The 20309-nt window shown below is 40.6% G+C and overlaps 1 protein-coding gene across 8 annotated transcripts in view; it reads right to left on the bottom strand.

Moving 5' to 3' along the window:
* Lpin2 (lipin 2) overlaps window positions 1-20309 on the bottom strand; it is a 74078-nt gene that overhangs the window by 11142 nt on the left and 42627 nt on the right. For 7 of the 8 annotated variants that reach the window (XM_028874079.2, XM_037210192.1, XM_037210194.1 and 4 more), the window contains 6 exons: window positions 17963-18163; window positions 10826-10921; window positions 5935-6236; window positions 2780-2887; window positions 1800-1923; window positions 591-933 (listed from right to left, as the gene is read on the bottom strand). In XM_028874079.2, coding sequence (XP_028729912.1) covers window positions 591-933; window positions 1800-1923; window positions 2780-2887; window positions 5935-6236; window positions 10826-10921; window positions 17963-18154 — 1165 coding nt within the window. In that variant the 5' untranslated portion in view covers window positions 18155-18163. Of the gene's footprint in view, window positions 1-590; window positions 934-1799; window positions 1924-2779; window positions 2888-5934; window positions 6237-10825; window positions 10922-17962; window positions 18164-18245; window positions 18475-20309 lie in introns of those variants that run through there. The other variant, XM_037210193.1, reaches the window with a different exon arrangement.

Genomic DNA, 20309 nt, shown 5'->3' with positions numbered 1-20309 from the left:
CTGAAGCCTTGCCCGTGCCCTTGCTTGTGTCTGTTCCTTCTTCTTCTTCTGTGTGTCTGTCAATAGCACTGTAGCTCTACAGAGAGTATCTCAGGTGGCATATCCCGGGGTCTAAAAGGGCGAAATGTCACCATGTCTAGAACTTGCTGTTTGTGAGTCAAGAGATGGCAAGGAGACACAGCTGGGCACTGCACCACATGAGGACACTTCAGTGGATGCATACACAATGGTGGTCCCTAGAGAATCATAAAGCACCTGCAAATGTCCACCACGCAGGAGCATCGTACGGTGACATGTTTGTAATGATGGTGGAGTAAATGTACTATGGCACTGCCAGTCCTATGTTAGTATAGCATATCTAATTATTTACAGGATATAATACTTGATCATAAGTGACTTATATATTATTTCAGGGCATACTCCCATCTATCTACTGAAATCTAAAATAGTGTGTCATCCTATACTGGAACAGCATCATTTCATGCTTCTTGTATCTCCTGATTGCACCAAGAGGCCAGGTTGGCTGATTTACATTGTGTAAAAACAGTACGTGAAACACTGATGAGGTGTGACATCAATCACACAATTACCTTTCTTCTTTGTTGGTGAGTCTACTTTAGCAGCTGGTTTGGGTTCTGAGGGAGCCTCTATTGAGGATGCACTGGGAACATGGTCTGCATCTAACATAGATGAAATCTGAGGAGCTTCAAGAGGCAGTTCAGGAAGCTGAGTAGAAGCTGCATCACTCAGTTGCTTACACAGGGCTCTGGGTTTGGGTTTCACTATGGTACAGATAGTATCTTCAACAGTAGCATCCTTCTCAACTTCTCTTATGAGGCTGTCTTCACTGGGAATTACCCTAAAATGAGTGTTTTCTGATGGTGTGATTGTAGCTGTCCTCGGATGATAGTCATATCTTTCTCTTTTGCTGACCTGCAAAGGTGAATTGTTTAAAATTTTACTACAAACAAATTTATGACCTATTTCTTAACCTGCTGTTAGTTTTATTTATATGGTAACACATTCACTAGCTTTATTTTGTGTGAAACAGGCCACAACTGGTAAAATAACTGTAATTTGTTCAATGTCATGATGTTTATAAAAGTTACATTCATAACTGTGATCACAAAAAATCAAACACTGGAGAAAATGGTATAGACAATTTTCAGAATCTAAAGCAGAAAATGCTCACCTTGAGGGGAACAGCTTATACATACATGAAAACTTCATTCATGACCCCAGTGCTCCTTACAGCAACTTAAAACAGTCAGTCATAAACAAGCAAGTTTCTGTTCTTACAAAATTGAATTCAACAGGAGCTAAATGGTTTTCTTTCAAGAAATGGATCTTTCAGTACATTATTCTTTCATTATGAGCAGCTGAAAAGTTTTATGAACTTTCTCCCGCCCATGTTGGGGATGGGACCCAATGTCTAGAGCACAGTAGGCAAATTTTTACCAACTGCGCTATATCCTACTCTAACTTTAGTGATTTATTTAAAATTGCAGTGTGAAAACCCTAGTTTGTTTTAGGTATCTTTAAATTTTTTCCATAATAATTTGTAATCAACATTATTTGTTAGGGTGAGACACAAAAGATAGTGTATTCAATTATAAGTAAATGTACAGTGGAAATTATGAAAAATGTTAATTTTTATTTACATTTTTAACCACAAGAGGGCAATGCCATCATTATATTCTGTGAGCTCAATAAGAAATTGCTTCCTTCATTTAATAGAGGAAAAGACTTTCCTGGTGTTTAACAAGACACATCCTAGTCTCTCCAGTGAGCCCCAGTACCTTGGTAGACTCTGGGAACCCGCCCCAAGTCCACTCCATGTGAGACTCAGATCTGAGCAGGCTCTCAGCTGGCTTCACCTCCAGCTCTGAATCACTCTTAGGACACATTGCCTGGGAATAAGTGCTGCAAACACAGAAGAACAAAGAAAAACAAGGCTTCAGTCTTGGGGAGCTGCAGTATACAGAGAAAAGTAAATTAAGTTTGAATATGTCAACTACAAGTACAAACACTCCATTGAGGGAAATGTCAATTACTCATTCCACCTGAGTTCTTTAATAAAATAAAAATGCCAGTTAGTGATTATTAAGGACTTTCCAGGTCTCCGGTAGACCCTTCACGGTATGTATTATTTGTTTGCTTCTCACAGAAAACCAATGACACAGGCAATGTTGTAAGACATAAAACACACAGGAAGGCAGGGTTAATAATAGTTAATGAGGGACTGGAGAAATGGCTCAGTGGTGGACCCAGGAATTCCATGGCAGCTCACAATCATCTGCTAGCTGTAATCACCTGTAACTCTAACATCCTAGGGGATCCAACTTCCTCTTCTGGCTTCTGTAGGCACCAGGCATGCATATGGTGCACAGCCATATATGCAGACAAAACATCTTTACACATAAAATACATAAATTTTGAAAAATCACTGAAAATCTGAAGGTTTGATCACAGAAAATAAACAGTATGACCACATGTTCTTTCACTATATTATTTGACACCAAAAAACTAAAATTTAATAGTAGGTAGAGCAAATTCTATGATGATTATTCAGATTTACAACCGGCAAACACCATCAGAGTAAAGTTAAATTTAGGAACAAAACAGCTGTTGAAAACAGTTCATATTCCTGTTAAATTTTACCTGATGATTACTCTACTGTAACATAAATGAAAAGTGCTACTACTATCAAATAACATAAAAGCTACTAATATGCACTTCCTCCTTCCCTTAGGAAAATAGAAATTTTAAAGATACTCACGTTTCTAATGGGGACCAATCTCCATCAGATAAGGGGTAGTGATCCCCAGAATGGAAGAGTGGAGGGTCCTTATAGTCTTCCTCCTTTAAGGAAGCATTTGAAGATCCTCTACAAAAGGGGGAAAACAGAGCAAAACCCAGAAGGGTAGAGTAATTTAAAGTCAGCTTTAAAATGGGTACCAACAAGTCTCTTAATAAATAGAAAGCTACATGATTAGTAGTATCTTTTGAAAAAGGGCTAATATGAACAAGAAGGTATTCACCAACGCCACTCATAACACCACCATATAACAGACATAGAAAAGGAATGTGATTAAAATTTCCTGACAGGCTGGGGATGTAGCTTCGTGGTGAAGTACCTACCTGATATTCATGAATGTTGGGCTCAATCAATCCCCTTCCTACTAAGTTGATGTTAAGAATATGGTTGTCTGCAACCTTAACACAGTATTACTCACTGGGTGACATTCATTCACTTCTTCCAAATTTAAGGTGATAAAATTCCATTGTAAATCAGCAGGTATCAAAGATCCAGAAGTTTTTAGTATAATAATTTGTCCAAAGTAAAAAAAGCTATGATTTCACTTTTCATCTTTAGAGAATTTATCACGTCCTGTCTACTTTTCAGTCAATATGAGGTTTATATGGGTAGTAAGTGGAAATCACTGAAAACCTCTGAAAAGCTTAAAGCACATTAATGCAGGTTTAAGAGCTTCTTACAGAACACTCAAGCTCTAATAGTGTGTTGAATGTAAACTGGAATCACACCACTTAATTTGTTGGGCTAAGAGTAGAGAAAGAAAACTGCCTTTTGTTCTTTGGTATTACTTTACTTCTTTGACACAGCCTTCCCATACAGATTTAAATCACTTAAGACATGTCAATTACATGTCTTTTAAGATCTTCCTATTAGTTTAAGGTTTTCCTCAATGGAATCTTCTTTCCTCTAGAGGACTGTCACACAATCCCATTCAAGAGGAGAAAAACATACCTAAGAAGGACAGCTCACAACCATGTGTAATTACAGTTTCAGAGATTCTGATGCCCTCTTCTGCACTCTATGGGCACCAGGCATGTATGTTGTGTACAAACATACATACTGGCAAAACACCCATTCACATAAACTAAATAAGTAAAATTTTTAAAAATAGAGATAATCAAGCCAGGCACAGTGGCATACACCTTTAATCCCAGCACTTGAGAGGCAGAGCTCTATGAATTGGAGGTAACAACAGTCTTTACAGTGAGTTCCAGACCAGAGAGGGCATAGTGAAGCCCTGCCTCAAAATAAAATAAATCTGTGAATATAAATGCCTGTAGATTGTACTTCAATTCTTTTAAAAGTGGGAGAAATCAACAGGAAATTGAACTCAGCCCAAATTATAGGCACTTAATGCATTTTAAACTAGCTGGAAATAAGAAATAAAAAGAAATTGTTAGGTACCATGTCCAAAGATCCTATGGGTACCAGAAATCTTAGTGCAGTATTACTCAATGGATATCAGTATAGTCAATGATCTATACTTGGACACAAGACACCTCCCACAAAAGACACACCTCAGGACTCCAAGCAAAATGTGGCTTTGCTGCTGTGTGAGAACAAAGGAGGACAAAGCAGGGACATTGTAGGACCCATGCCCTTAAATACTTACCCTCACCACAGAAACCCCAGGGAGTCTCTAGAAGCTACCTATTGATGGGGTAGCATAGCTGCTCTTGAGGGCAAGTCTGAGGCTCCCTGAACTCAGCTCCCACATTCAACTTCATAAGGAAGATTGCTTTAGTAAACTAAATGTTTCCTTTCTGATGGCCTGGTCTTGGCTCTTTATTTTTGCTACTGTTGGCTGGCTACTAAAATATTTCCAATAGTGGCATGGAAATGATGCTAAGTATTTGGGGCATGCTTGGAAAGGTTATGTTTTATATGTATGTACTCAAAATTGTACTAGAATATCATCCAATTTGAAAAGCTTCTTCCCTCAGACTTGTAGTAAATTGTCAATTAAAAAAAAGCACAATTATGTATATTATGAAAGATTGCATAGTGATAACAATGATATCATTGGTTAATATATTTGCTATACTCTTAATCATTACTTTTTAATGCATTCATACATGTCAAAAGAAAAGAAAGTATACTGTTTTATACACATTCTGTCACCTACCAGTTGCTACCTCGTATATCTTGTGTTTTTGTGTCCCTTAACTGCATCAAGAGAAAACAGTAAAACAGCTGACTATATTCAGCCTGTTTGGCTGAATGGGTTGCCCCACAGGGACTTTGGAGACAGTATTCCAGAAGATATTCATATCTCTGGCATCATGCTGAACCCAGTCCAGCCTATAAACAAGTATGTGGGAAGTCTGAGAAACGCAGTGGCTCAGGTTTCACATTGGCTAGGTCCTATATATCAAAGATATATAGAAGCGGAACGCATAACTCAGCTTGGCCAGTGTTTTAATACAAACAGAAAGACACTCTATTCAGGATTTAAAATTGTTATCAGTATAATTTATGCTGCTCTGTGAGCCTGAAGTATTTTTCACTATTTCCATCTTTCACTGCTTGTGTTTTAAAAAATGGGTATGAAAGTTTTACTTGCACACCTGTCACTGTACCACGTTACACCTATAGAGGTCAGAATAAGACACAGGATCTCCTAGAACTGGAGTTAGGGATGGTTGTGTACCAACCACCATGTGGGTAGGAACCAAACACAGGAGAGTGAAGGGAGGAGGAAAGGGAAGGGAAGGGAGAGTGAGGGGAAGGAGATGGGGAGGGGAGAAGGAAGGGGCAGGGAAGGTGAAGAGGAAGCGGGAGGGGGAAAGATCCTAGGGCTGGAAAGCTACACAACTGGAATATGATGTTCCCACTTGAATCTGCCCACTCCAAGTGAACCACTCGATAAGAGTTGACCATTTGTTTTCCAAACTTCCTCCAGACTGCTGCAAAGAGCACCTGGCAGCACACCCAAAGATCCAGCAGTAAGGGGTGGTGTGGTGCTTCTTCCACTGGATTCTATAACCAGCTGGGTGCGGGGATCAGACTCACCGCACAGCTCCAAGAGTGACAGCAGCCACTAGCTCCTTGGAGCTCTACTGGGCACAGGGGCAGGGAGGCGCCCGCAGAGGCCCCTGTTCCTCCTGGGACCTTACCTTGTCGTCTGGGTCCCCTTCTCGTCATCAGAGCTCACGGCCACATCGCATGTGTCCTCCACAGCAGGAGAAGTGGCCTGCTCCTCCTTCCTGCTGTCTTGTTTGCACTTCTTTCTCCTCCGTTTCTTCTTTTTCACAGAACTTGGAGTGAAAACTGTCTCTGTCTCCAAGGCGTGAGGAATGTCGGAGCTCTGAGATGGTCTTTCATCTCCACTTGATTTCACCAAAGGGGTGTCAATATCTTTAAAGAACTGGTCTTCAGTAGGAATGGGTGAGGTGGCAAGATAAGCAGGTAGCTTTTCCTTAAAGAACAAAAGAAAAGTTAACCACACAGACTGGACAGCTATCAAAAAAAAAATTAATTTCTCAAGTGTACAAATTCTCACAGAGGTAGGAAGGCTTAGTCCCCAAAGGTAAGAAAGTCACCTTGCTAAGACTCAAACAAGCGTTAGTTCATTTCAGTATGTAACTGATTTGATTCCTAAAGAAAATTAACTCAGAAGCATGCCATTGCTTAATCAAAACATTTATTTTTCCTGCTTTCAGTCTCTCAAAGACAGTTTATCTCCAGAAGAAAAACCCATGAGAGTCTTTTGGGTCTTATACTGCTGGGAACAGTTCTCTAAAATCTTATTTATAGTGAAGTCCTGCAAATGTTTTTGCAGCTAAAATTTTTCATCCACTAAAAATGGCCCAAAGTGATGCTTTTGCCCCCAGAGCCTAAAAGTTTGGCTGAATGTGTGTGTGTGTGTGTGTGTCTTGTTGAAATAATTACCAAAATTTAGAATCCCTGAACAATATGCAGTTTTATCTCAGGAAATGACATTTCTAGGGCATACACAAAGCCTCTACTTAACACACAAGTGCTAAAGGAATTTTGTAAAGCAACAGTGTCAATCAATACATGTCTTTCATTTCCAAGTTACATGAACCAGATCTGTTGGGGTACTTTCCTGGGTAACAGTTGATATGGTTGCCAGCACCTGCTTGCTTGGTAAGAAGTCATCACAGCGCATGTGACCTTGGGCCTCTGCTGTCATTCAGAGTTTAATGGTCTGTTTCTCCTTTGGGTTACTAGTAAGCTGTGAATGCCACCTTTTGGAGAATTTTTTTTTCCCTGAAATTTCCTTAGAACAAAACCTGTTTAATTATGCATCCAACAGGAATTAGACAGTAAGAAATTAGATGGTATGTAACTGTGTACATTTCCAAGAACAACTGTGTCAGCTAGCACAGAACACACAAAAGCTGCAATTAAATTCTGAGCCCATCAGTCAGGTGGCAATGGTGACACACGCCTTTAATCCCAGCCACTCAGGAGGCAGAGGCAGGCCTCTATGAGTTTGAGGCCAGCCTGGTCTACAGAGTGAATTCCAGGATAGCCAGGGCTACACAGAGAAACCCTGTCTCAAACAACCAAAAACAACAACAATAAAAAAATCTGAGTTGATGAAATTCTGTACTAAGAGTTGATGAAATTTGTACTATCAAAGTGGCAGCCACATGCTAAGTATTACAAGGACTGACACAATGGTAAGAACATGGTGAAACAGAGGCCAAGGCCACATCTGACAGGGCAGCAGGGCAGCTGAGTGAAGCCAGGACAGGCAGGATTTACAGCTAAGTGGCCGAATGAATAGAGGGTGAGGAAAGTGGTTATGACAGAGGCAACACCTTACAATGAATGAAATCAATGAATTTCATTCCAGATATCTTTCCAGGAATTTAAAAGAAGAAGAAGCGGCCCAATATTTAGAATAATTAAACTTTCCAACTTAATACCGAATAAATCAAATCGAGTGAACTTCTTGACCATTTGTTTCAATCCCGAGGAAGGAGTGGTAGACAGACATGCATAAATTAACTTCATAATTTAAAATGGTCAAATTTTTACAAATGGTTCAGAAAACATGTATTTCCATAATTGGTACACACTAAAATTTTAAAATTTGGATTTGGTAAACATTTCTTTTTTTTTTTTTTTTTTTTGTTTTGTTTTGTTTTTCCAAGACAGGGTTTCTCTGTGTAGCTTTGTGCCTTTCCTGGATCTCACTCTGTAGACCAGGCTGGCCTTGAACTCACAAAGGCGTGCGCCACCACCCTCTGGCTGGTAAACATTTCAAAGCTGGAAGTTTTGTTTACCAGGCTCATCATTAACATACAGCTGTCACTACACTGTCTGAATGCCCCTAAGTTACCCAGAAGTCACCCAGGTGAGGCTGATGTGCCCTGATTTCTAGAGATTTCTTTTAGTGGTTTTGTTACATATCAAGTTGTCCTGTACTTGTCTTCAAAGCTGTTTTGGTTTTTGGTAGTGTCTTCTTGCTTTATTACGGAAGTATTTGAGGTGAGGCAGAAAACACCCGGATATCTACTTTGCTGGTTGGTTTTTGTCAACTTGGCACAAACCTGATGTATCTGGGCAAAGGGAATTTCAGCTGAGGAACTGCCTCCATCAGATTGCCCTTTAGACAAGTCTGTTGTTGCACAAATCCTAAATGGTCTTATAAACCTTACAAACCTGGAGCCAGGTATCAGGTGAAAGCTGAAAGATCAGAGAAGCAGAGCAAGCCACAGTCACCACCTATTACCTCACCAACTCCTCAGCCTGAAAGAGCCAGTTCCTGTCTCCTCCTGCCTTGTATTCCTTTCTCTGCCCAGCCATATCACCTCCTGTCTCAACTTTCCTAGTGCTGGGATTAAAGGTGAGTGTGCTACCACTGCCTGGCTCTGTTTCTCTTTTAGACCGGATTAATCTCCTGTAGCCCAGCATGGCCTTGAACTCACAGAAACGAGACAGATCTCTGCCTCTGGAGTGCTAGGATTAAAGGTGTGTGACACCACTGCCTGGCATCTATGTTTAATCTAGTGGCTTGTTCTGTTCTCTGAACTTCAGGGCAATTTATTAAGTGTACAAGCAATATATCACCACCACAGTCTGTGGGGGCATTTTCTTGATTGATGATTCATGTGGGAGGGCCTGCTGCTGTAGGCAGGTGGTCCTGGGCTGTACAGGAGAGCAAGCCAGAGGAACAGGCTAGTAAGCAGCGATTCTCCATCGCCTCTGCTTTAGTTTCTGCCACCAGGTTCCTGCTCCAACTGCCCTTAATGAAGTAAGCAGTAGGGTGAAATAAATTCATGGTCTTGATCACAGCAATAGAAACATAATTAAGACATCCACTAATAAGACAATGGTTCATAAACCAGGCAAATCCACACCATGGACACTGTGCAGCTGTTAAAAACAGGGGTTGCTTCAGAATTGCTGACTGAAAGGAATGTTGATGATGAGCGAAAAAGTCAGATAAAACAAAAACTAAATAGCACCTAATGGGGTTTTGTTAACTTTTAATCCCCTTTAAAAGCAGGTCTTTATTTATTATTATTTTATTCATAGTATGTGTCATAGAATAGTAATTCTAATATTTGTTGGGTGAATTAGGACTTTTTTATTGTATTATTATTTTTGTTTATTTGAAAGAGGGCCTTAGTACATAGCTCTGGCTATCCTAGAATTTACAATAGTGCAGAAAAATCTGATCAATTTAGTCATACATGAAACAGAAAAAGTGTTGCAAGTTTGACGTTCAGGCTGCCCTTGCTAAAGCAGGCTTTACAACTGTTGGCAGCACCTATAACCAGGCACAGGCCTGTCAAGAACCCCCATCACCGGCTTATGTAACAATAATCAGCGAAAGGGGTTACACTTGATTTTCAGAAACACATCAAAATACTTTAGGTTTGTGCCAGCTAATATATACTATGCTTTACTCTGCTCTTTGCCTTTGTTTCTGATGAGGTGAAATTTTGTTTAGGTCATATAAATGCAAATGAGGTAATAAAACACCAGGAAGATGTTCAGGAAAACAAATGGATAAGGTTCTTTTATAAGCTGCCTACACTGGTGCTCTTTCCCAAGCTTAAAAAAAAAAAAAAAAAAAAAATCAAAATAATTTTGCTTTGCTATTGGTTATTTTTGTTGTCATTTTTTTCTTTGTAAATTCACAATATCACATTAGTCATTCACCTTCAAACCCCAAAAGCCTCTGTATCCTGATCATTTGAAGCTTATTTTTGCTGTAATATTTAATTTCTTATGGAAAAAGACACAGTGATGCTTCTACAGATTTTTTTTTAAAAGAGCCATATTGACTACATCAAAAAGAGTTTGTTCTTGTTCCAACTCAGGTATACCTGGGAGTGCACAAGGACATAGGACTTGTACAGACGGTGCTGTCTTGTATAAGAAGCCACATGTACACTAATATATAAGAAGACAGAGGCCAATTAATTTAACTGTCTTGAAATCATAACTGAGTGTCTCTTAAGGTCACAGGTATAATATTCCTAACCAAACAAAAGAATCATTTAAAAAAAACTTTATTATTAGTGTGTGGGGGTGTTGTGTGCAGCATGGCCACAGTATGGCATCAGGACAACTTTGTGGAGAAGTTCTCTCCTTCCATCTTTATATGGCTCCAGATACCAAATTCAGGTTGTCAGGCCAGTATGGAACGTGTCTTTACCTGCTGAGCCATCTCTGGCCCTGTAAACATGTCTTCCAAATTTAAAGGTCACATATGTACATACCCACACATAGTCTAAGAGATATGCCTCGAGGTGGAACTGAATAAATTCAAGTCAAGCCATAAGCTTTAATGGACATGAAGCAGGAAAGCCCTTTGGTACTAGATGATATTCTCCAAACTCTGAAAGCTGGTGTGAGCCCTTTTTTTTTTTTGTTTGGAAGTTTGGTTCAACATGCAATGAAAGCTTGTTTAGTGAGTAATAATCATCCACACAATCATGGAAACAGCTGACCAGTTGTTTTGAGACATGTTCTAGAAGCCTGACACGAAGTGCAAAGGGTCTGTGACCTTTGAGAACTTACATATTCTTCTTCAGTCTCCTCTACAAAGAAGGCTTCTCCATTATCACCCAATTTCATATGAAGATCCACTGCACTGCCATTGATTTCTATATCAATCTAAGGAGGAAACAAACATAATTAAGTACAAAGACCCTTTCATTTAGGCTAACCTAAACCTAAATTCTTGGCTCACAAGCCAAACTTGGCACTGGGTTTCTAGAGATACAGCCTAGAGAAACACTATTACTAGCTCTAGAGCCCATCCCCAAAAGAAAGAAACTTGGGTACTGGGAGAGACAGGCAGCCAGGGATTGAAAGAAAATGTTTTCACAGCATTTTACAAGTTTACTGCTTAATCTCTCAATTTTCTTTTCTTTTTCTTTTTGGAGGACAGGGTCCTGCTATGTAGTCTACCCTGATCTTGACCTCACAGCATTCTGCCTGAGATTTTTTCAAGTGCTACGGTTACAAGTGTAAGTCACCATGCCTAGCTTAACCTGCCAAATACTGTGAAATGGGAGAAATATTGTTAACAAACATTTCTGTGCCTCCCAAGTTATAGCATGGGCAGGACTTGTCTCACAGAATTCAAACACTCAAATGTTTCAGTAACCCTAGTGTTGAGCTGTGAGTGAAGTCCCTATTACTGTTCTCCCAGGTCACCAGGCAACACCAGATGCTGTCCGGACCAGTGAGCAATCACTGGTCTTCTGCGGAGTCTGCTGCTGACTGGCACTGTGTTTGTTATTCCATTCAGCCACAGAGCAAAGCCTGAGGGGCATGGGGCTATAGATACCTAACTTTTGTGTATGTGTGTATATGTATGTATATCTTTGTGTATGGTGGTTCTATGGAGGTCAGAGATCAACCTCAGGTTGTGAATCCTTAGGCATTGCTCACCTTTTTTGAGACAGGGCCTCTCACTGGGACTCGGGGCTTGCCTGATTAGGGTAGGCCGGCTGGGCAGAAAGTCCTAGGGATCTGCTTGTCGGTCTCCCCAGAGCTGATACCAACAAGCACATGCTACCATTCCCAGCACTCCCGTGAGTTCTGGAGAACCAAGCTTGGGTCCACATGCTTGTACAGCAAGCACTTTACTGACTGACCATTCCTCAAGACCTCATGTAACATCTTATAAAAATGAACAATTCAAGGAGGAGGTTATTGGCCAAGATATGAAAATACAGAAAAAAAGAAAGAACTGATAGCACTGTAAGAAGAACTTGGCTTTCCTAAGGTCTCACCTGGTAAGCTAGTCCACATCCCTCAGCAAGGAAACTTCTTGCCACAGATGGAGACCACTACAGAAAACCACAACCTCCCAATGCAGAGTTGTGGAGCCCAGTGTCAATGTACACACCAACCTCCTGCACGCAGGGGACGTTGCGGAAGAGGGGCAGAAAGGCTGTAAGAGCCGGAGGACCAGGGAGTTGCTGTTTGACTGTGTTTTCTAGGAAGGTTAGAGGTGACCCTACAGAGCCTCACCAACATGTGGCTACTTAACATGAGCTGAACAAAGACAACAACAATACACGTGCTAATGTGAATGGGTGTGGGGAGACCAAGAGGCTTCAACCTTACACACATAACTACAGGTAACTACAGAATGCTGAGTGTGAGAAAGTCTTCTCCAGGCAAGAGTAAACCAATTGCTTATCATGATCTGTCCTGAAAACATACATACAAATAACATTACACAGACTAAGTGGGATACACTTAATGTATTTCAGAACGAACACACACACACACACACACACACACACACACACACACACAAACAATGAAAAGAGAAGTCATGAATTAGCCAGGCAGTGGTGGTACATGTCTTTAATCCCAGAACTCAGGAGGCAGTGGTAGGTGGATTTCTGTGAGTTTGAGGCCAGCCTATAGTTAATTTTTTAAAATTATTTTCTCTTTGGGGTGGGGGTGGGGGGCTGGCATCCAGTTCCCAAATAATTACACAGAAACTTATCCTTTCTTATAAATGCCCAGGCTTAGCTTGGCTTGTTTCTAGCCAGCTTCTCTTAATTAATTATCCCATCTACCTTTTGCCTCTGGGCTTTTACCTTTTTCTATTTCTATATACTTTTCTTTCTTACTCTGTGGCTTGCTGTCTCCTGATATCCTCCTCTCCTTCTCCTTTTCTTGCTGCTGCTGCTCCTTCTCTTTTTCTCCTTCTATTTATTCTCTCTGCCTGCCAGCCCCTCCTATCCTTTCTCCTGCCTTGCTATTGGCCATTCAGCTCTTTATTAGACCATCAGGTGTTTTAGACAGGCACAGTAACACAGCTTCACAGAGTTAAACAAATGCAACATAAAAGAATGCAACACATCTTTGCATCATTAAACAAATATAACACATCTTCAACTAATATTATACAACACCAGCCTGGTCTACAGAGTGAGTTCCAGGACAGCCAAGGCTACACAGAGAAACCTTGTCTCAAAAAACCAAAAAAAAAAAAAAAAAAAAGAATTGGAATAAGGGGGGGCTGGAGAGATGGCTCAGTGGTTAAGAGTACTGACTTTTCTTCCAGAGGACCCAGCTTCAATTCCCAGCACCTACATGGCAGCTCACAACTGTCTGTAACTCCAGTCCTAGGGTACCAAAACACCAAAGTATATAAAATAAATAAATTGTATTAAAAAAAAGAATTGGAATAAGAACGGTGAAGATAAATAACAGATACACATATTAATAATTCTGTGAAGTAAGCTAAAATTTATGGGCAACAATATGGGAAACAGGAATATTTGCATAGTAAGCCTAGTGAGGAGAAAAATCAAACATTCTCCTGCAAGTGGATCCATGGTGAAGAAACCCTAGCAGAGACCAAGGGATTCAAAGTTAGTATCCACAGTAATAAGATGTGCAGTACAGATGATGGGCACCCTTTAGCAAGAGTGAGCATCATTCTCTATTCTTATTTCAAAGGACCAAATGGCAAACTCAAACTGAGGGACAACCTAGACAATAATTCCTATATTGCTGTGTTCCTTACCAGACAGTCAGGAAGGAGCATTAACAAAATGCTGTGCAAAATAACATTAGAAAGGATACTAGAACAGAAATCAGACAGTCCTAGGAAAACTGATGAAATCTGGAGAATGTCTCTGGTCGACAGTATAAGCAAGAATAAATTTCTGGTTTGGGCAAAAGTACAATGGACATATAAAATGCTAACATAAAGTAGAAGAAATTGGGCAAAAGAAACTTTTAATTTTTATTTCTTAATTTTTTTTTTTTAAATTTCTGAATACTGGGAGGAGGGCAGAGGCCACAGTGTTCAGTGAGGTTTAAGAACAACTTTCTGGAGTTGATTCTTTTCTGCCATCAGGTTCCAGGGACTGAACTTAGGCCATCACACTTGAATGACAAGCATTGTCACTACTGACCATTCTTACCCACCTAAGAGAAGTTTTTCTGAATTAATTATATTTGTGACTTGCCTGGAAGTCAAAAATTAATGAAAAAAAAAAAAAAAAAGAAGCTTAAAATAATCAATGGCACTTGGGAGGCAGAGGCAGGTGATCTCTGTGGATTTGAGGCTAGCCTGGTCTACACAGCAAGTTTCAGGACAGCCAGGGATGTAAAACAGACGCATCTCAAAAGCCAAACAAATAAATGAGTAAATAAATGAAAGCTGACTAGCATGACACAGGTCCATATCCCAGCACCAGGAGAATGAAGAAGGAAGATAGTAAATTTTAAGGTAGCCTGGACTATATACAGAGCTCCTGGCCAACTTGGACCACATGGTGAGACCCTGTTTCAAACAAACAAGGTAATAAAGTATTATAAGAAACAAAAACATGGGAACTATCAGGGACTAAAGGAGACTAGGGTGACAGGACAACAGAATGCACTGTTGTTTGTTTTTGCTCTTTGGGGGGGGGGCACCACCCAGCTCCCAAATAAACCAAACACATGGAGGGCTTTTGGGGGGGGGGGTTCAAGACAGGGTTTCTTTGTGTAGCTTTGGAAGCCTCACTCTGTAGACCAGGCTGGCCTCAAACTTGTAGAGATCCATCTGCCTCTGCCTTCCAAGTGCTGGGATTTTACCAGCGTAAGGTGTGTACCACCACTTATTAATTATAAATGACCAGCCTTAGCTTGGCTTGTTTCTAACCAATTTTTCTTAAATTATTCTGTCTTTTGCCTCTGGGCTTTTACACCTTTCTCTATTTCTGTATACCTTTCTTTACTTCTTACTCCACTGATGGTTGGGTGGCTTGCTCCTAGATCTCTTTCTTCCTTCTCTCAGATTTCTCCTTCTATATATTCTCTGTCTGCCAGCCCTGCCTATCCTTCCTCCTGCCTTGCTATTGGCCATTCTGCTCTTTATTAGACCATCAGGTGTTTTACAGAGGCACAGTAACACAGCTTCACAGAGTTAAACAAATGCAACATAAACAAAAGTAACACACCTTAAAATAATATTCCCCAACAAAAATGTTTCTCATCCTGGTTGTAGAGAGTTTGCATGATAAAAATATATTTAAAACTTGTCATGTATTCTTTAGGTATATGTAATTTATCATATGTTAATAAAAACCAATCAAAAAAGTAAGTATACAGTTAATAATACACTAATTATCCTACACAAACACATTCTTTTTATCTTTTAGAGGAAATGGCCACATTTGTGTGCTCAAGCATGCGTGTGTAGCACAAATTCTAATTGGTCTTAATAATTAAAACCTGGAGTCAGATAGGGGGGTAAATGCTGAAAGATCAGAGAAGAACAGCCAAAGTCACCTCTGACCTCCAGGACTTCTCAGACTGAAAAGGGCCTAGTTGCTGTCTCCTCCCTGCCTTATCACTTTCTCTCTCTGCCCAGCCATATCACTTCCTGTCTGTTGTCTATACAGACCTCCAGACCTCTAGGTTAGCTAATGGCTAGCTCTACCCTCTGATCTTCAGGCAAGCTTTATTTGTTAGAGCACAAACAAAATATCACCACACATGTGCATGTGTGTGTATGTACATATATACTAGTGAGCCTTCTTCCCTAATGTACCCCCTAAGATTCTGGGATATAAAGGAAGGAACAGGAAAGAAGATATTTTTTCTTTTCTTGTGCCTGTGTATTATGTTCCTAAAAGTACTGGAGTTTTGACAAGGTATTTAACTTTGACTGGGTATTTCATAGTTAACCGTTAATGGAATTAACTGTGGCCTGGTAAAGAAATCCAATCCCTGATTACAAAGCACGCAGGGAAGGCCCCCTATCAGTCCCTCATCACCTATCAAGGACAAGTGCTTACATACATCTGCTGCAGCTCTGCTCTCAAAGGCCAAAAAACTGAGGCAACCTATCAATTAGAAACCTGGTTCCAGGGTGTGGTGGGGTTGAGTGTGACTGGGGAGGATTTGCTGGGAAGACCCCCACAGAAATTTTACAAACAGATCCTAAGACACCTAATGAGAAATTCAAGGCATAAATGGGTCAAGTCCCCCCAAAACAGTTCTAATCTGAGAGTATTAATAATAGTGTCACTACAAAAAATACAAAGAAGCCAGCGGTTAATCCCAGACTTTAATGTCAGCATTTGGAAGGCAGAGGCAGGTGATTCTGTGAGTTCAAGGCCAGCTTGGTCTACAGAGTGAGTTCAAGACAACCAGAGCTACACAGAGAAACCCTGTCCGGAAAAACAAACAAAACAAAAGAACTACAAAGAAAACAAATACCAAGGCAACCATGGCTGGACAATGCTGCCTAGAGCGGGAGCTGCCAGGTCAGAAAGTAAAACTGTAGCTGCTTTGGCTTTCTAAAGGTGATCAAGCAGGGCTAGCCTGTAAAATCTAGCGGAAAATGATTCCATCATACTCCCTGGGGGGGGGGGGGGGGAGTCTAGTTTGAGAAACCCATTTTCTTTCACTTTCAAAAAAAACTAAGTTTAAAAAGAGGGAAATGTGTACCAAAAAAAAAATATCAACTAAAAGCTCATCACTCTTAATTTATACATGTTGGTCTTTGACACATATTTCCACCTGTGCCAGGAAGTGGAGGAGTGTTCTCATAGGGCTCCAAAATCTTAGTAAGAGTGTCTGGCATTATCCAGGTAGATAATGTGGGCGTGAAAAGTTGTCAACTACACGCTCTACAAAATTTTATAATTAACCATTAACCTGGTTTTAAAACTTCAAAACCCTCCCTACTGCCCAATACCCAAGGGAGAAAAAGGTTATTAAAAAAATAATAAAAAAATAAAAATAAAAACAACCCAACAACACTTCCCCCAATAAAAGCAAAAGAGGAAAACCACATTCAATTGGGGAATTAATTTCTTTTAAACAAATATAATCTACCCCTGATAACATGAGCTTAGTCTACTTACTCATAATCATTATAATAGTATTATCCTATCTATCTATCTATCTATCTATCTATCTATCTATCTATCTATCTATCTATCTATCTATCCCTATCTACCTACCTACCAACCAACCAAGCTGACCTCGAATTTGCTTTGTGGCTGAGCTGAGGATGATCCTGACCTGTTCCTTCTGTCTCTGTCCTCAGTGCTTAGATTACAGGCACTGGCCAACATGTCTGACTTACGCAGTGACAGTGACTGAACCCATGGCTTTGTGCATCTATGCAAATATTATATGACCTGCGCATATAGCTCTCTCTCGTGTATATTTTTAGACAGACTTTTTATTAAGATTTTAAAACGTGTATGTGCACCACAGGATACGTGTGGGGGTCAGAGAATAGCTTTCCAATATGCTCTCTTGTTCCAGCCATGTGGGTCTCAGAAGTTAAACTTGGGTCATCAGGATTGATGGCAAAAGCTTTAACTCACCAAGTCATCTGGCTGGCCCTACACTATTTTAAAGTGTTGTCTTAAGCAAAGGAAAATTTATTTTTTGAAATAAGCCCAACTTCCTTGTTTGTCACATCTTCAGTTTTGTTCTGAGTTTCAACATGTAGGATTATCTTCACAATTTCAGTTTCTTTTTCATTTGGAGAAACTTCCTGTAATAGAATCTTCTGAATTTAGAAGCTACTTCAAAAGCCAAGGGTTCCTTACCACTGCTCTCAATAGCATTTCCGTTAAAAAAAAAAGTAAGGGGGGGGGGCAGATTACCACGATGCCTTGTGGACTGACACCCCTTCCCACCTTAAAGCAGGCTACCCACGGCACTTACCACTTTCTCCTTGGATCTCAGGACTCCCAGCTTCCCAAAGCGCACATGGAAAGGTGAGCACTGATAGGTGCCATCCTGCTGTCGCACCACGACTACATCGATGCACCCAGACAACGTGGCTTGGTTAATGCCCTTGTAGAGTTCCTTGACAGTGACGAGCACCTGCCCAGCCAGCTGGCCCACATAATTCATGGTTTGAGACTGTAAGAAAACAAATATGATGTCAGCACTGAGTTTGACAACTAATAACAATGACAAAAAAAAGTTCTGATTAGACATATACTCTTGTTTGCTATTCGGAGCCCATTCCTCTCAGCGGCTGCTGCTGTGTTCACACATCTCTACAAAAGGACAGACATCTCAGACTGGGAGGCTGCCTCTAGGTGGGGCCTGAGGCTGCGGAAGTTCCATTTCCTTTTACACCCAAGGGTGGGGCCAACTTGTCATCATGGAGTCCACTAACTCCATCTCCCTCCACCAACAGCTCAGGACCTGTAGAGAACCAACTAAAGAACCCCGACCGCCACAGCTGCATCCCTGCCAAGGTGGTTTGGAGCCTACTGCATCCACTCTGACCACAGCAGCCAAGCAGAAAAAGGCCCAGGGGGTCACCTCCACCAGAAACTGGAGACCCATCTTCTCACAGAAAACAAGGGATGCAACTGATAGTTGAGATGTTTTGGTTCAGATACATGCTGCGTCAAACAAACTACAGTAAGCTGCCCCAGGACTAACACATGCTAACATTACTTTTTAGGGAAATTCCTTCAGTACCTCAATACAACACTTATGTCCCACAATATTCAGAGCACAAAAAGGGTTTTTAATTTGTTCCTCAACCTCAACTCACTACTCAAATCATGATCACCAGAGCTCTGCAATTTGAAGGAGGGGATGTGTACCTACCCCTCACCCCCATTCTTCCACTGGGAAACCCAATCCACATAGAAACAAACCCTTTAGTCCTTAGGCTGTCAGATCTCATCCCAGTGGTTGAGTACACCATCACTCAGCAGACACTGTAATGTTATGTCAAAGCCAAATCCATGGAAAGTCCGATCCCTTGATGTAGGATCAGAGAAACCCTCCAGTTCTAGGCTAATCCAGAAGTCAATTTTTATCAGACTTTAGAAGTGAGTCCAAGCTATTAATTGTGCGCACAGTGGTCTCTCTAAATCAGCTCTGGAGTTACCCTAAGCTCAAAGTTCCATCTCTGCAAAGTTCTAGAGAGACATTCTGTGTTGTCAGGTAAGTCCTAGGTGGAACAGGGAAAAAGTGCTGATCTCTTAAGAAAATGAAGGGGACCTGCCAGTTCCTGTCTGCACATAACTCACCCTACTCTCCAGAGACCAGCAGTGCCTAAGGTAGCACAGATTCCATTCAACAGTCTACACAGAGATGACTATAACCAGGGTCTGGCTGCTTGGCAGCCTGAGGCATATAACCCTGATCATTCCCTTGGGTTATTTATGTAACCAAGGCTTCAAACTGCATACACCAAAGAGCTGGCTTTGAGCAACATACCAGGAGCCAAACTTATTATAATCTCCTAAAGTGGAGTCCTTTATGTTACAATTATGAAACAATTACAGACCAGTAGTTTTGGTTTTAGGATGATTGATTTGGCTTTGATAGCAAGGCCAGGTTAAGCATACATCAAATACTCAATTTTTAATATTTATTTATTTATTTATTTATTTATTTATTTATTTATTTATTTATTGAGACAGGGTCTCACTGCGTAGTCCTGGCTGGCCTGAAATTTGAGAGGTAAACTTAGCTGTTTTTGAGCTCACCGAGATCTGCCTCCTGAATGCTGGGATTAAAGGCTGTGCCACCACACCTGGCCAATCTCTCTCCAGGGTCTCACTTTGTAGCCCAAGTTGGCCTAGAACTCAAGGCCAAATAAAATCCTATTTTAGCCTCTCAAATGCTGGGAATACAGGTGTGTGTCACTATATTTGACAATAATTACTTCTTGAATGAATAAAGGAAAAATCAAATGAACTATCAATAAATAAGCTAAGACCAATCAACAAGCTAAAAACATATACTGTGTGTAGCAGAAATACTGTTCCATCAGAATACTCATGGATCATCTCATTATATTTCCTTCCTTCCTTCCTTCTTTTTTTTTGTTTGTTCGTTTATTTTGTTTCATTTGCAATGGTCTCACTATGTAGCCCTGGCTGGTCTGGAATTCACTATGAGGATGCTGCTGGCCTTGATTCACAGAGATCCACTTGCTTCTGCCTCCTGATTTCCACCAGGCCTGGCTCACTGTATTTTTAAAAATTAGCCTTTCTAGATCAGGAGTTCAAGGATAGCCTGAACTATCTCCAAAACA

The sequence above is a fragment of the Peromyscus leucopus genome, chromosome 13, assembly GCF_004664715.2.
Source record: "Peromyscus leucopus breed LL Stock chromosome 13, UCI_PerLeu_2.1, whole genome shotgun sequence".
Taxonomy (NCBI): Eukaryota; Metazoa; Chordata; class Mammalia; order Rodentia; family Cricetidae; genus Peromyscus; species Peromyscus leucopus.
The sequence above is the reverse complement of the archived record's forward strand: the minus strand, read 5'-3'. Positions and strand labels throughout refer to the sequence as shown.